We start from the raw sequence: 16124 nt of genomic DNA on the forward strand, positions 1-16124 counted from the left end.
CTCTTACAACTCGGTCTTACCTCCGGCAGCAATCAGATCAAGCCATTGAGCAAGCCTAAAACGCATATAATCAGCCACATCATCCAAACTCTTCAAGATCAAACTCACCTATACCCCGCCCTCGCAACCTGCAATTCAATAACCGGCACCGCAGCCTCATAATACGCACCCCCCAACTCCTTCCCTACAATCGCATCTTTCCCCTCGGGCAACACAGCCTGACAAACAAACTGATTCGCCTCCTCGGCCCATTTTATACTCGTGCTTACCGGATCTCTCAGATCTACTCCTTCCAACCAGCTGTCCGCGTCAGTCTTGTAAACGCCGGTCTTGATAGCGGCAGTAAGAGCAGTAGCCCATTTCTCTGCATCGGGAAGAGAATAGCCCCCGACTAGTTTCTCGGGAATGTTGGAGTCCCAGACGTGGTGCAGATTTGTTTGTACGTTGTCGAAGGTCACGAGGATGGAATTCCCTCCTCGATCCAGGTTTTCGTCGTGGAGGGGCTGGTGGATATCTCCTATGAACTAGAACATTTAGTTGGTAGCTATCTCCAGGAACGTTGAAGGGCTCACATGGATGACGAACTATTCCGTGTCAGAATTTGGTTCTAAATTTTGAGATATCTTGGTTTCGCTTACCTTGGCAGCTATATTCCTATTCACGGCATCCAAGTCTGGATCAAGAAGCTGTGTGGTATAATTTAGAATAGCGCCCACAATACACCCCTCCACCGGACAATCTCTCGAATACTTGACCCCACAAGAAGTAGGCGGGTCATCCTCCGCATCGATGAAATGGAACGGAGCTGAGAATCTGCCCGCAGCGGTATATCGGAAAGAATCTGCCCATGTTGCTACACCCGCAAGATAGGAGTCGGTTTGATTGTGCAGAATAGTTTGGAAGAACGATGTGGTGTCTGAGGACACGAAATTGCTGGCGACGTAGGCTACAGTCTCGTGACCGAGAGAACCCCAGGCATATGAGGTTGGGAGGGAGCTCAAGAGATATAAGGCTGTGGTACTGGTGGTACTAGGATGGAACTTCATGTTGATTTAAAGATGAGGTGAGCAAACAGATGGGAGGGAATTATACTCGTAAATGAACTGGAACGCGAGCGCGACAAGATCTTGGACATAATGAGAAGAAGATAAATCAGGGAACCGACTTAGTGAGTAGGTAAACAGAGGTCGCGCATGTGGTCGATCTTGTCGTGATTCGTGAGACCGTGACACCTGTGAAGCTTACCTATGTAGGTATTTGATTGGGTGGGGTGGGTTGACCTAGCCTAGCTTACCCTACTCCTACTGTACCTTAGGGCTGCATGAAGCTGTCGGGACTTGGGGACGCCGCGACATGGCCCGTTGCAGAAGTAGCGTGAGCGTGTCTCTTTTACAGTAATCAAAAGGCGTGGCGTGTCATCCATCCATCCTCTTTCTCACTCTCTCTTATCTAATCAAGAAGCTTTCTCTCTTATCTAATACAGTAAGGAACTGCTGCAAGTGAGGTGTGAAGTGGCAAGATATCGTTGCAGGGCGTGTGTAGTCAGGCAGCACTGCTGCTCATGGAAACTACGACGCCCTGCGAATTTGATGCTACTGTACTATTACATTAACAAAATATCCTTGCTGCTAAGAAGCCTTACAACTGATACACTTGGTGGATGTTAAACCCTATAAATTCTCCCTCTTTTTCTCAAATCTGTCTCTGCAAAAGATCCCCTCATCCAAACTTTACTTTCCACCCTAGCATTCTTCCCCACCAACGCACCACTTGAACAACCTTGAAATAACACAATGACTATGGAAAATCCATCTTGTTTTCTGTACGGGCCCGGAACTGCCAAATTCGAGAACAGCCCATACCCAACCATCACGGATGAACATGATGTCGTTCTGAACATTTCTTTCGTTGGAGTTTGCGGCAGCGATGTAAGCATCGTGTACTTGCACAAAACCATATATTAACTAGAACAGGTTCATTTTTGGAATCATGGGGGAATCGTAAATAAAGTTGACCCCTCACGCCCGCTGATCATGGGTCATGAAGCATCCGGAGTCGTCTGGGAAATAGGTAACGCAGTGACTTCCCTCAAGAAAGGCGATAGAGTGGCCATTGAACCTGGCTTCCCCTGTCGTCGGTGCAAGAACTGTAAATCTGGACGCTACAACCTGTGTCCTCAGATGACCTTTGCAGCGGACCCACCCTATTCGCATGGGACACTCAGAAAATACTACAAAATCCCAGAGGACTTTTGCTACAAACTGCCAGACTTCGTGGCCTTGGATGAAGGCGTGCTTGTGGAGCCATTGTCTGTTGCTGTACATGCTTCCCGACAGGCCGATATCAAAGTTGGACAAGACGTGGTTGTCTTCGGAGCTGGCACTGTCGGGGTGCTTTGTGCAGCTGTTGCAAAAGCTATGGGGGCAAGGAAGATTATCTCGGTGGACGTCAATGCCCCCAGGCTGGAATTTGCTACCGATTTTGCGGCGACGGGTTCCTATCTACCAGCACGCGAGGAATCACTTGAAGAGACAGTACGAAAGATCAAAGATGTTCACGCTCTGGACGAAGGTGCAAACGTAGTTCTCGAAGCCACCGGAGCGGAAATTTGTATCGATGTCGGCATCCAGGTTCTACGGCGTGGCGGGACATTTATCCAGGTTGGACATGGAAAGTCTAAGGTCCAGTTTCCCATTGAGGCACTGTCTGAGAAGGAGATCAATCTGAAAGGCAGCTTTCGCTATGGAGCTGGTGATTACGAATTGGCGATGCATCTTTTGGATTCGAAAAAGGTTGCGGTCAAGGACCTGATTACGGGCGTGTTTCCTTTTGAAGAAGCAACTCAAGCGTGGGAGTGCACGAAGAGTGGTCAAGGTATCAAGACTCTCATCCGTGGAGCCACTTGAATTTGTCCAGTTGTTAAAATCTTGAATAAGGTGCATTAACGCATTCAAAGGCATGCCCCTTTTTAGCGACAGAAAACGAAATTTGAGGGGGCTTTCCCTACATAAGAGCTGCTCTTGTATTAAATGGGAATGCACTTATCGAAAACGAATCGTTTCTGGTATTCACGGTGTACAACTCAAGCGGAATCAGCGCTTCCTGATAGTGAAACATCTCAGTCAAACGGCGTAGCTGGAACATCCTATTCTCTTCAGGTTGTCACGGGACCAGACAGATATTCTTAAAATCTTATGATGGCTATTTGTTACACTCTAGGTCCAGCAGCAACTGGAAGTACCTCACCCTTACACACTCCAAATCCCACATTCCCAAGTCCATCTCTCCCTCGTGTTTGAGCCTTGAACGTTATGGTATCTCCGATTTTATTGACCGAGACAACTACGAAGAGGAAAGCTAGAAGTACAGAACCAGGAAGTTTGGAACAACCCCAATGGCACGGACAAAGTCTATAAGCGAGTCTTTAGCGCGTTAATCCATATGTTCCGGTTCATTCGTGAATATAGGTAGCCAGTTTAGTCATGAATATACGCTAAAATTTACGATTGAACTGCATGGATGAGTGAACTAGTTTATTCATGAATTATAGTCGTTTATACATAAATCACCCTGGTTCATGAATGAACCGGAACACATAACATAACAGATGAATGGATCTCTTTGTGGATTGGTGGTACGAAAACAGCGATTCGAATAGGCTCTCTATAAATCGACAAGTGATGTCGATTTCTAATTTCGGTGCCCCGCGCTATATCACTATTCTCACTCCCCGCAGCCCCATGTAGGAGATCGACAGCTAATGGCGGGGTAGATAAGGTAGATGGCCCGCAGATGGCCCGTATCAGATGTAAGATTTAACTATACCAAAAATACAATAACTCTTGTTCGTTTTCGGATATTTCGCAGAGTAGAAGCTCAATAATCATCGACTGTCTTCAAACTAACAAAGAACATGGACAACTCGCTATATAAAATACCTACCAAAGACCTCTTCAAGCTTCAGAATCGCACAATATTAGGTAGCCCACTCACTTCTTTCAAAGTTCGAGAAAAAACTAATCCAAAGCAGTATCAGGTGGACTCGGAGGAGTTGGATCCCCCTTGATAATTTCGATTCTAGAATCAGGAGCCGATGTCATTTGTCTCGACCTCCCAGAACACCCACAGGATCTAGGTAATTCTTCCGACCCCAGTCACTCTCCAATGGTAATTCACGTGGCAGCACAGAACGCTTCCATAACGTTGCAAGTGAAAATAGAGCTCGGTATTTCTACTTCTCTGTCAACGTCACAAATGCGGATCAAGTCTCCAAAACCATGGAGCAGGCGGTAAAGGGGCTGCGTTATCCATTACGTGGCGTGGTTACCACAGCCGGTATATCGGGAGAATTTGACGCTGTGGACTATCCACCTGAGGACTTCCGACGGTTGTTTGACCTGAATGTGATGGGCACGTTTCTCGTAGTTCAAGCAGCAGCAAGGGTAATGCGGGAGCAGAAAACAGCTGGGAGTGTGGTTCTGATTGCTAGTATGAGTGGCACTGTTGCAAACAAGGTACGTATAACTCTCAATCTAAAGTAAATCAAGCGTCATTTACTAAGTTGAGGGAAAGGGAGTCAATACTGCAGCATATAACTCTTCGAAAGCCGCTGTGCAGCAACTTGCTCGCTCCCTTGCCGCGGAATGGGGAAATCAAACCGACAGCCCACCTATCAGGGTTAATTCAATCAGTCCGGGTTACATCTTCACTCGATTGACTGTCGGTGCTCTGTTACGCCCAGAAGTTAAAGCACAGTGGCTGGATGGGAGTATGCTAGGAAGGTTCTCTCATCCAGAGGAGTACCGGGCGCCGATTCTGTTTATGTTGAGTGACGGGAGTAGTTTCATGACCGGTGCGGACTTGAGATGTGACGGAGGCCATACTGCGTGGTAACTAGAAGTAAAAAGCTGAGTCGAGGGCTTAAATTATCTCGTTAGACAATAGATTTTTAGAGGCCAAGTGCTTCTTCCAGAAAACTCCCTGATTGAAGCGAGGTGATCATTTGCCCCGTGTCTTGACTTCTATGTTGGTACAAGAAGTGGTCATTCACAGCGCTGCTCCTTCACAGTGAATAAGTGTCTCAAAATGGTCCCAAATAGGAAATTTATATGTTTTGCACTTCGTGTCGAAGTTGACAATTTCTGTTCTCATATTTGCATTCACAATTTCACGTTCACATTCACCATGCAACCGGGCCGAGAATAGGGTAAAGTAGTGGGTTTATATAATTGAATAAAAGTTAATCACAATACATCAAATGTGTAATGGTGTACTGGTCTAGGGTTCTGCAAAATCTAATCGTCGAGCTTGCTCGGGGGTGTCCTGACCTAATTTCTTTTTTGTATTTGCCCCCTTTTTGTTGACCATCATACACATAGCATAATAACACCTCTAGAAACACTCATATTTAAGATACATTTTGAAGAGATATCTTGTTTCATTCCTGCTCTTGAAGCCCACCACTACCTTTACTCAGAGGAAGGAAAGCGTGACGTCCTTTAAAACTTCAAACACAGGAGTTAAAACCAATTTTAAGTCAGAGCTGACAGGTCTAAAGAATCCCATCCAATTAATTTATGCTTAGGCTAGCTATGAATTTCTTGTATTAATACATGCATAAAGCATTTTTCTCGGTAGTAAACAAATCATACACAGTTTTAAAACATTTGGTGGCATTTTGAATTAGCGATTGTGATTCAGGGGCTTTAGCGAGAACGTTGGATTACAACGCTGCTGCTGCATGCCTCTATTGAATATCCCTAAAGTATAGCTAAGTGAGATACCAGGCTTATCAGAGTTTGTCCGCTTTCCCTCCCGGGTGCTGCAATGGAATCAGCGGTCAGGTGTATCGCATTCACAAAACAGTCCAACCGGAGTCCTTCAATCGCGAGAGTCATTGGAATTGACAGCTGGTAATTTTCAATCACAGCCGCTATGAAGTTGAATAACATTCCCCGCAGCTGTGTATCTAGGTATTTAAGAACCAGATTTCTTCCCCAGTAAAGATTAAAATTCTCTCTACAGATACGCAAAAATTTCAAATTGCAGATCTAATCAATACTATGCGTCCGTCACAAAATCCATCTGGATCTAACTCTCGTTGGGCAAGAGGATTACCGTCCTCGAGGCTCGATGCGAATGCCTACTTCCGCAGCGAAGCAAGAAGGCTTGCACCTAATCCCCGTCAAGGTTTATCTAATATGGACGACCTATACCAGCGAATGGACTTGGGGGGTTCGGGAAACAGCTTCCCCGCTTCATCTCAGCGTCAACCATGTGCTAGCACCTCTTCCCACCTTCCCCTACTCGAACATATGGGCACCACTCGTCTTCCTTTACTCGATCATACGAGAACCTCGCATCCAACACAGAGACCTACTGGTCACTCAGGTGAATCCAGTCGGAGATCCGATTCCGAACACAATACACGAATGGCCACACGACAAACACAATACCAGCAGCTTCCATTGCAAGACCAGCAAGACCAGGAACAGTGGGCGCAAAATCAGTTGTCACAAAGCTGGGATAAGTGTGATCAGGGATACCAGTGGATTAGAGATATTGGGGGTTATCGATGTTCAGGGGGGTCTCATTTTGTAACTGATGAGTTGGTTGCTGAGGGGAAAGGCTATTACTTTCAGAAGACTACAACACAACGTGGGGCTTTTTATTCAACTGCTTGGACTGGACCACTTGATCGGAGAACTCACCACACAGTCTTGAATTACCTCAAGTACCAACACCCCCCCAATTCGTTTGCTACGAGGGGATGGAGACCTTAGTGACGACGATGATGAATTCCGGAATAAGCTGTGGCTTCTGAATCAGTGGGCTTTTATGTCCCCCAACTAGGGCTAGCCAAATACATCGTTAGATTTTCAAGATTGTGTTTTTGTTTCATGCGTGAGACTTACTTCATGTTTTCGATTAGTGTTCTATAATAGAAGCCCTCGTGCTGAATGTAATCGTCCACTGAATTCTGCTTCGCATTCGCTACAACCAACTGTTAAGAAACGGCACTCATTCCGCACAACAAATTATAAGTTCATGTCGCCTTTCTCTTTTGAACCAAGAGACGCCCTCAGAGTAGCCGTGTAGGTGTCATATATTAGAAGTCTTAAGCGGTAGGTAAAAGCCTAACAATGCTTAAAATTCGGGGAATCCTAGGGTTTCTGTCATTTACATGGCAGTTGCATTATGAATACCGTGTCAACCCCCTTTGAACTTTACTTTGCACTTTCATAATATCATGCATGTCTTGCTAGAGCTAACTTGTACGGGGAGCTCTAATTTCATATCTATAGCTTGGTCTGATTGTTGCTTTCCTACCCGACATTGGATTCTGGCATGAAAGGGTTATCCTGTCGACTGTATGTAGTTTGAGTTCTTATTATAGACAGACTACAAGTACATGGCCGCCACAAATATCAACAAAAGCATAGAGAGTATTCTCGCAATCCATCCATTCTCTCAAATATGCCAATTCAACCACCCTGCTAAATGACAACCATTTCAAAGAACATTAAGCGCACATCCCAGAGCTGCAGCTAGACTAGCCACGATTCCCACTGGCTTCGACCCCACAGCCTCAGACACAGCGGAATACGTCGCAACAGGTACTTCCGTCGCAGTCGCAGTTCCAGCCGCCGAGCTCATCGTAGCATTTGCGCTCGGCGAGCTGACCAAAAACCAATCCGCAGCTACAGGCTCACCCAATTCCGCCTCATCTACAAACTTGGTGAGATTGAATCCGACACGGTTGAACACCGATGCAGTCAGGTTGGCGAAGAAAGGGGCATAGTCTGTGGGGACGGCGAAGTCGGAGGGTTGCTGGTAGAGAAAGACGCCGTAGGTATGAGTCTGGCCTGCTGGGGGTCCGGGAGGGACATACGGTGCCAGGACCGTGGTAGTGGAGTTGAGTGCTTTGATGCCAGAGAGGCCGGGCAGGAGCCAGTGGAGGAGAGTGGTGTTTGAGCCATTGTTTTGGATGCTTAGGTCGATCAGGAATGCTATGTATGAGGTTGATTGCGAGCTGAGTAGGCTGAGAATTGGTGCGTTGGTTAGACCTGTGAATGGGCTATGTTAGGAGTGGACTGGTGGATGTTTAATGAGTTTGAGACTGACTGGTTCCTGGAACTGTTATTCCGGCAGGTGTGATCTTGAATGCTTCGTAGGTGACATCTAGGTGGGTTGAGATTGCTGGTGTAAAGCTTGGGGGTGTCTGAGCAGCGGTCGTCTCGAAAACAGTTGCTGCAATGCAGAGGCTCAACAATGTTTTGATCTGGGTACTATACATTTTAATGTATAATTGAATGCATTTGGGGGGGGGGGGGACGTTAAATAGATGACTAGTATATGAAAGTCTCAGTGGAGTAGTTGGAAAGTATACACGTTCAAATGTCCTTAAACATATACAAAGTGAGGAATATCTTAATATGGAACCAGTAAGTGTTATATATATTGTGGTCTCAACTCTATAGAAGGGACCGACTTTTTCGAATACGAAATACGATTTGTAAGTTACCAATCCCGGACTGCAGTACCCTGGCACCACCAGTACCTTGGCCTTTGGGTCGAATAGCAAGGATTAGGTCCCATCAGTACGTAAAGCGACCATTCATCAAGAGGTCTTGACACTATCCACACTGCTATTAAACACTCCACTTTCTATGATGACAGGATGGGGGGTCGAAGTTAAGAAACGGATTTAAGCATAACTGCACGCAGATGCGGACTTTGTGTCTTTTCAACCTTTGATCTAATAACAAACCCCATGAAATTTAAACGCGAAGGATGCCAAGAGGTCTTGGTATTTATTGACATAAATTTAATTGCATCCAAATGTATTTGTTTAGCCGCAGTTTTGAGTAGTCGCCAACTTGGCTTGCGGACAGACACGCTCACACGAATAGTCTAACTTAAGTTGTGGTTGTGGGTTAGGTTAGGATCAAGAGAAAAGAGGCTCTTTTGATTTCGAAAACGCTAGTCCATTAACGGTATATGCTCACAAGTTCATGAAAAAGGGCCCCGCCTTGAATAATTTAACTTAGGAATTAGATAGATTGGATGAATATTACTAGTCATATAGAAATCTTCAACCTCTAAACCTCGCTACCATAGTACAGTACTTCCAAGTATAGCATAGCAAATCAAAGATTTAGGGATGACAAGAGACTCAATTCATACCTAGCTAGTAGAAGTGAGGCCCTAGAACACGCCGAAGCAAGTATCACGTGGTATCTAGTTCCTCAAAGCACCAGCTCGCAACACACCGACCCTTACTCCATACCCCCGTCATATACTACGCATAATTCAATAGTACTTCCACCCTACCCCTAAGCCAGCAGCGCAACCGCACAATAACCAAGACAGAAAAGCAAAACGCCAGATAATGCATGCTCACGTGAGCTAAACAGCACAAGGCCATCCCCCATCCAATAAACTCACAAACAGGGCCGAGCTAGTTGCAAAGCCAGTTTCGATCCCAATTCTAAGGTAAAGAAAAGAGAAGAAAGTACAATCCAGTATAGTGTTTAAGTAAATAATAATCATAGGTGAGGAAGGAGATAGTTTACTGAGGAAGGACAAGTAAACAGAGTAGGCAAGTCCAAAAAAGTTGGTTATTTAGTTCATATTTCCGAGTAAATTGAAGTAATCAAGAAGTATGAGGTGATTAGGAGGAGCATTAGAATGCTACGGTTAGGTAGTAAGAGGAGGGAAGGTTTGGCGGGGAGGAGAGGAGACGAGACGAGAGTACCTAGTTGGGTAATTTCTGTAGTGGAGAGGAGACGGGAGAACCTAGGTAGGTAATTTTTGTAGTGGGGAGGGCGGAGGGAGGTAAAAGAAACCGCAGCTCGCTTAGAAGAGGGGAAGCGATGGATAAAAGGAAAAAGGGAAGAAATGAGCGCTGGGGACCCAACGCTATGATCTTCGACGCTAGGAAATGCACGTAAGCATAGCCGCGCCGCTCAGAAGTGTACATGAGAAGAGTGGATAACAGTATGCATGTATGTATGCATGTATGTATGTATACCGAGTAGTATAGTAGTTCGATCCGTACTGTCAAAGGGTATGAACAGTAAGAGGGGAATATCTTGGTCTTGTCTAATAACACGCTTTCTTTCCAAGGCCAAAGCCAATTCAGGTCTAAACTCCATCGTATCCAATCTATCAATCACAAACTTTCCCGGACGACCTTATCCACAGCCTTGGCAAAGTAATCTACGTTACCTGTATTCAGTCCCGCCATACTGATGCGTCCATTCTTGGTCATGTAGACGTGAGCCACATCTCTCAACTTCAGAACCTGTGCCTCGCTCAGCCCGGTAAATGAGAACATACCAATCTGATCCGTGATATGATTCCAGGTACCCGGTGTATCCAACTCCTCGAGCTTACTACGCAGTGCCTTCCTCATGGTAATGATTCTCCCAGACATAGTCCTCAAGTTATCCTCCCACTCTGTAAACAACGCTTCGTCATTCATCACCAGCCCCGCAATCCGCGCGCCGTACGCCGGTGGATTCGAGATCTCGGAGCGTTGAAGCACAGTAAGTTGAGAAGCAATGCGCCCAATGGTCTTTTGTGAGTCTGCGCCGGGACCGGTAACGAAATGGAAGCAGCCTGCGCGCTCACCATACAAGCCGAAGTTCTTGGCAAAGGACTGCGCGATACACATCTCAAACCCTTGCTCCACGAAATATCTGACTGCCCAGGCGTCCTTGGCTAGATCCCCAGATGCGAAGCCTTGGTATGCGCAGTCGAAAAATGGGAAGTGTTCTTTTTGTTTCAGCAGCACGGCGAGTTCTTTCCACTGGTCTTGTGTAGGATCTACGCCCGTGGGGTTATGGGCGCAGGCATGTAGGAGGATCACGCTGCGATCGGGCGCATCAGCGATAGCATTCTTCATGCCATCAAAATCCAGGCCCTTTGTAGATTTCGAAAAGTACGGGTAGGTGGCGATGGGGATGTGGATATTGTTGAAGATCTGGTTGTGGTTGGCCCATGTTGGATTGCTGAAGTAGACGGTGGGCGTGCCTGGGTAGAATTTCTTGATGAACAAGCCACCAAGATGGACGGCGCCGGTGCCGGAGATGGTTTGTATGCTGCAGGCGCGCTTTTCGGTGAGAGCTGGGGAATCGGCGCCCAGGATCAGCTTTGCTGCGCCAGAGGTAAAGGATTGAAGACCGGCGATCGGGAGGTATTCGTGGTTAAGGCTGGGGTCTGAATGGAGGATGTCGTCTGCCTGGGGTCATACATTTAGCTAGAGAACATGGGTATTATTCTGGTAGATATACCTTTTTGACAACGGGAAGAACCCATGGCTTTGCATTGTTATCTCGGTATGCGCCAATGCCCAAATCTACTTTTTGGTCCGAGGTGTCAGCTCTGTAAGCTGCCATTAACCCGAACAGTGGATCTTCTGGAGCTTGAGGCACAGCCTCAGCTGGGAAACTGGTTGATGCAAAGGAAGACATGTGGCCGGCGATGCTTTGCAATCGGAGGTTTGGAGGGGAAGAAGAAGATGTTGTTGGTGGTGGTGTTGAGTTTATAGGATGTAAAGAGGAATGTGGGGTGTTATCGTTTCTGATGGAAGTTTGTGGAGACATGATTTCCTTATACTCGTTCTATCGATCGTATAGATACTTTGCGGGGTTGTGATTCCGTCCGGAAGCTTGGCCGGAATTCTGGGATTGGACTAAGCACCCGCAACCCAATGCAGGGCAACCCAGTACTGTGCCATGGGCGAATGGCTCTTTAAGTGCTCACATCTGTGCTGGTCCTCTTTTAGTGCGCCGAGGTAATCATTACCTAGAGTATCGGGACAGCTACCACTTATACCATGATGATGCGACCAAAGGCAGGTCACACGTCGTCTGAGGGGTACGACGACGGAGTGTAGAAGTTGATCGCGCGAGCATGTGCATGAACACACCCGGGGAATTACGGGGGAATGTGGAGGTACCGTTCCTGCAGCAGGATACACCGGCTTCACATGAAAAAAAGCAGTTATATTATCCAGCAATCATACTTCGTGGTTTCATTGGCTGCGCTTTCATTGGACATGGGAAATGGTATGGTAGAGGTGGTACGAGATACGAGTCTACGAGTATCGAATTCAGAACACCAGATCCCATGCCACCAAAAAGAGACTAAATGAGCAGGATGCATAGAAGACGTACTTGGCCGTCGACTTTCGCTCCGCAGCTTTCTTCAGTTGTTTATTTCCACCCCCAACATTCTCTGCTGTAAAAAATGAATCTGATACCAGTTGGTCGATATGCGCGGATTGTACTGCAAGATTGTTCACCAGTTGCGTCTGCAGCTCTGATATTTCGACCAAAGACTTTTCCGCCGTCCTGTATATACATTAAAACAAGAGCTGACCCATAGGTCCTGAATTCAACATACCTGACTTGATCCAAAGTGCTCTCGTAATGCTTCAGCATATCCTGATTCTGCTTCTCAAACATCTGAATCTGCTCCGGACTCAACTCCTCTGGCTGGTGCGCTTGCGTCTCTAAATGGGCCGAGCTACTCCCCTTGTATTTCGAAGGAGGTACTGGCGCATCTTCAAACCCACCAAAATCTGGCATAGCACCTGGCCTAGCATTTGCCAATACACCCCTATTCTTTTCCACCTCCCGCAATATCCTTTTCTCCATCATCGATGCTTGGAAGCTCCCGCACTCCTGTAGCTTCTGCCGTAGATACCATAACACGCTCTCTCGATGCCCACTAATGGCATTTGCCCTTGACTCTTCCAGCTCTTGCTCGTATGACTTTGATTGTGCAGCCCCGCCAGCCGCCCAACTCCCCAAAGCTCCTAATCCTAATCGTGCATATTTCTTGCGCGTGAGAGTTGTCTCGGTGTTCTGTCGTAGCTGTTCTGCATCTGCCAAATTCCGGATTCCAGCGTTCAGCTCTCGTAGTAATTGTTTTGTCTGGGCGTCAACTTCCTCCCGCTGACGATCCGTCATGTATTTCCATTGTCGGTCTTTGGAGTTTGTGCGCCTGGGGGGAGCCGCTGTAGAAAGGTAGGATTGTCGTATTTCTCGGAGGTAGGAATTGAGAGAGGCTATATGCGCGTTCTGTCCAAGTCAGTGACGCCATGTAGACGGTATAGGAGACGCCTACTATCCGGTATGCTTCCTTTAAGAATCCATCGATACTCTGGAGAGTCAAAGAGGGATCCGCAGTTGGTGGAGCATTATGGCTCTTAAGAAGCTCGTTGAAGATAGGCGTAAGGTCCGTCATGGCATCGCGGTTTTGTGGATTGGGTGTTTGAGCATATGGTCGTTGGCCCTAATGATAGTCTCCGCCTCAGCTAGGTACTTGATTGATTGCTGGGTTGGGTAATAAGTATTATTATTTCACAGACTTGGAATAATCAAGAGTTGGAGCTTTCTGGCCAAATCTTGGTAAATAATGTGGCTCATGTGTGGCTGATGAACCTTACGTAAATCTATGGGAAGAGCCGCGGCGCCTCGTCATTCTCAGTTTATTCCCTTGTATATGATATAAAATCTTCAAGTTATTATATAACAATATCAACAATACTTCAATCTTGCTACTATTCATATCCCCTTCGGCCCCCAACCGACGATGGTGTGTTTCTTCCCTCCCTTCCATGGTACATGATACCATGCATGGCAATGCATCTATTCGATTCACCGTATCTTTCGGAGCTCCTTCAACTATCTTAGCTTCTGGGTGTCCGATAGCGCTTGCAATCATTTGAATCGGCATCTTCTTCCGGAGTTGTTGGCTGCTCGGTCCGTTGAATGGACGGCAATAAGTGGTAATAAGGCTCGAAAGTGGGGATGTTGCACCTACTTTTCATCTGCTTCAACTTACACATATAGCTATCGTGGGTACTCTTTCGCATTCCCTGATCCTTAAGTTTTGTTTCCTTTTCACTGTCCAATCTTTCTCTCTACGTTCAGTTTCTGTTTTTTGCCTTTCTGTCAGTCAGTGTGGGTTGTTAAATACCGACTCGCTTTCCGCCATGGCTCAAGATGGAGCTCTGAAAGATGCGGAGAAAGCAGAGGAAGTAGGAGTAGATGCGAGTTTGCCAGGTGCCATCATCCTAGAAGAAGCCGCAGAAACATCAGGAACCTCACATACTTCCTCACTACATGCAGACAACCCTGAAGATGGTGGACCCGATCTCGAGCAGTTGGCAGCTGTCACAACCGGACCTCCATACTCGTCCTTTAGCACGGGGCAGAAACGATATATTGTTCTCATGGTCACTTGGGCTGCGTTTGTCAGTCCGACTAGCGCAAACATATATTTCCCAGCTCTGAATCCGCTCAAACAAGATCTAGGCGTCTCAACCACCCTGATCAATTTAACCCTCACATCCTACATGATCTTCCAAGGATTGGCTCCAACAATTTTTGGTGATTTAGCAGACATGGCAGGGCGAAGACCCACATATATATTAGCATTTATCATCTACCTAGGTGCCAACATCGGCCTCGCTCTACAAAATAGCTATGCCGCTCTCTTCATCCTCCGGTGTCTGCAAAGTACGGGAAGCAGTGGTGCAATTGCGTTGGGATATGGCGTTGTCGCCGACATTTCCTCCAGTGCTGAGCGCGGGAAATACATGGGTATTGTGGGAGCAGGAACAATGATGGGCCCCGCCATTGGTCCAGTTATTGGAGGTATTCTTACCCAGTTTCTGGGATGGAGATCTATATTCTGGTTTCTCGTCATCCTCGCTGGAGGATTCCTCGTACCATTCGTTCTGACGGTGCCCGAAACCGGCCGGAATGTTGTCGGGAATGGTTCTATACCACCTCAGGGCTGGAACATGACTGTGCTTGCGTGGTTCCGCTTACGAAAAGAATTGAAGTCGGTCGATGAACTAACAAGATCAGTGACTGCTGAAGATCGTCGGAGCCAGCAAGCAGCACTTGCGAAACGTCGAAAGCTGCGTTTTCCCAACCCGCTAAAGACCATCTATATAATCATGGAAAAGGATATGGCCGCTGTCCTCTTTTACAACGCCTTGATCTATACAGCCTTCTACGACATGATATCATCCATTCCACAACTGTTTGAAGAGATATACGGCTTCAACGATCTCCAAATCGGCCTTTGTTATATTCCCTTTGGCGCTGGCTGTGCTCTTGCAAGTTTCATCAATGGACGAATGCTGGACCGGAATTACAAGAGAGTAGCAAGACAAATCGGCTTCACCATTGACCGGAAGCACGGTGACGATTTAAGACACTTCCCTATTGAGCGAGCACGACTAGAACTCATCTGGCCGCTACTCGGTTTCGGTCTTTCCTGCTACCTATGCTATGGCTGGGTGTTAGAGCAAAACACAAACCTCGCAGCTCCTCTGGTCTTGCAATTCCTCATCGGGCTTACGATCAATGGATCATTCAACATCTTGAGCACATTGGTCGTTGATCTCTACCCGCAAAGTCCATCTACAGCTACGGCAGCCAACAATCTAGTCAGATGTTTGATGGGTGCTGGCGGAACCGCGATCGTCAATATCATGATCGATGCCATGGGACGAGGCTGGTGTTATACATTAATTGCACTGGTCTGTATTGCTGCTAGCCCTCTGCTGTGGATTGAGCTGAAGTGGGGGCCGGGATGGAGGGAAGAACGCCGCGTTAGGATGGATAAGGCTGCAGAGGATCAGAAGAGGGCTGAGATGGAGCTGGAGGAGGATCCGAATATAAGTCCGGCAAATTAAACGGAAATGAAAGTGGAAGAGCAACAGAGTAGGAAGGTATAGGCGTCGTGGAATGAATGACTGGGTTGCATTGCATGGTGTTTGGCATCATACCCGGGGTCTGCATGCTGGAGTTTTGCCATTTTTAATATAAAATCGTGATAATTTAAGAAGCTCTTTGATCTATATCGGTATTATGCCAAGTGAAAAAAGCCCGTATAGGAAGTTATATGCAGATATATACTCTTCAACTGACTAATCGGGGGTCCGAGGCCACCAGTGGTTGCCAAAATTCTGTGCGCACCCCTGATTTTTAGCGAAAATACACTAAAAATACAGCAAATTCAGCTACTTTGCAAAAATATAAATTGCTAATCTTCTTATAAATAATCTTAAAATTAAAGCGTATGATTTCAAATAA

At 46.6% G+C, this 16124-nt stretch overlaps 7 protein-coding genes across 7 annotated transcripts; 4 read left to right on the plus strand and 3 right to left on the minus strand.

Annotated features, from left to right (window-relative positions):
- Nucleotides 1–3: 3 nt before the first annotated feature.
- nucS_1 (Nuclease S1) lies at nt 4–1046 on the minus strand (the record flags this gene model as incomplete). Its single annotated transcript, XM_031151510.1, has 4 exons — nt 4–55; nt 109–524; nt 573–584; nt 639–1046. The coding sequence occupies 4 exons, from the start codon at nt 1044–1046 to the stop codon at nt 4–6; spliced, it is 888 nt and encodes a 295-aa protein (XP_031002459.1).
- A 747-nt stretch (nt 1047–1793) lies between these two features.
- On the plus strand, nt 1794–2906 carry xdhA_2 (putative D-xylulose reductase A; the record flags this gene model as incomplete). Its single annotated transcript, XM_031151511.1, has 2 exons — nt 1794–1928; nt 1974–2906. The coding sequence occupies 2 exons, from the start codon at nt 1794–1796 to the stop codon at nt 2904–2906; spliced, it is 1068 nt and encodes a 355-aa protein (XP_031002475.1).
- An 868-nt stretch (nt 2907–3774) lies between these two features.
- On the plus strand, nt 3775–4893 carry ARD1 (D-arabinitol 2-dehydrogenase [ribulose-forming]; the record flags this gene model as incomplete). Its single annotated transcript, XM_031151512.1, has 4 exons — nt 3775–3808; nt 4028–4135; nt 4189–4514; nt 4573–4893. Coding segments are annotated over 4 exons (789 nt in total), but the record flags the coding sequence as incomplete, so codon positions are not given.
- Nucleotides 4894–6062: 1169 nt separating this feature from the next.
- On the plus strand, nt 6063–6782 carry LHYA1_G006576 (uncharacterized protein; the record flags this gene model as incomplete). Its single annotated transcript, XM_031151513.1, has 1 exon — nt 6063–6782. One exon carries the CDS (start codon nt 6063–6065, stop codon nt 6780–6782), a length of 720 nt encoding a protein of 239 aa, XP_031002474.1.
- Nucleotides 6783–10174: 3392 nt separating this feature from the next.
- GOT1_0 (Aspartate aminotransferase, cytoplasmic) lies at nt 10175–11609 on the minus strand (the record flags this gene model as incomplete). Its single annotated transcript, XM_031151514.1, has 2 exons — nt 10175–11245; nt 11298–11609. 2 exons carry the CDS (start codon nt 11607–11609, stop codon nt 10175–10177), a joined length of 1383 nt encoding a protein of 460 aa, XP_031002461.1.
- Nucleotides 11610–12118: 509 nt separating this feature from the next.
- Nucleotides 12119–13257, minus strand: ufe1 (Syntaxin; the record flags this gene model as incomplete). The annotated part of the gene is made up of 3 exons (XM_031151515.1): nt 12119–12359; nt 12412–13091; nt 13138–13257. 3 exons carry the CDS (start codon nt 13255–13257, stop codon nt 12119–12121), a joined length of 1041 nt encoding a protein of 346 aa, XP_031002462.1.
- A 751-nt stretch (nt 13258–14008) lies between these two features.
- ITP1_1 (Itaconate transport protein) lies at nt 14009–15724 on the plus strand (the record flags this gene model as incomplete). The annotated part of the gene is made up of 1 exon (XM_031151516.1): nt 14009–15724. The coding sequence occupies one exon, from the start codon at nt 14009–14011 to the stop codon at nt 15722–15724; it is 1716 nt and encodes a 571-aa protein (XP_031002477.1).
- Between the last annotated feature and the right edge of the window lie 400 nt (nt 15725–16124).

This window comes from Lachnellula hyalina, assembly GCF_007821495.1.
Source record: "Lachnellula hyalina strain CBS 185.66 chromosome Unknown contig00167, whole genome shotgun sequence".
In the NCBI taxonomy this organism is placed as follows: Eukaryota; Fungi; Ascomycota; class Leotiomycetes; order Helotiales; family Lachnaceae; genus Lachnellula; species Lachnellula hyalina.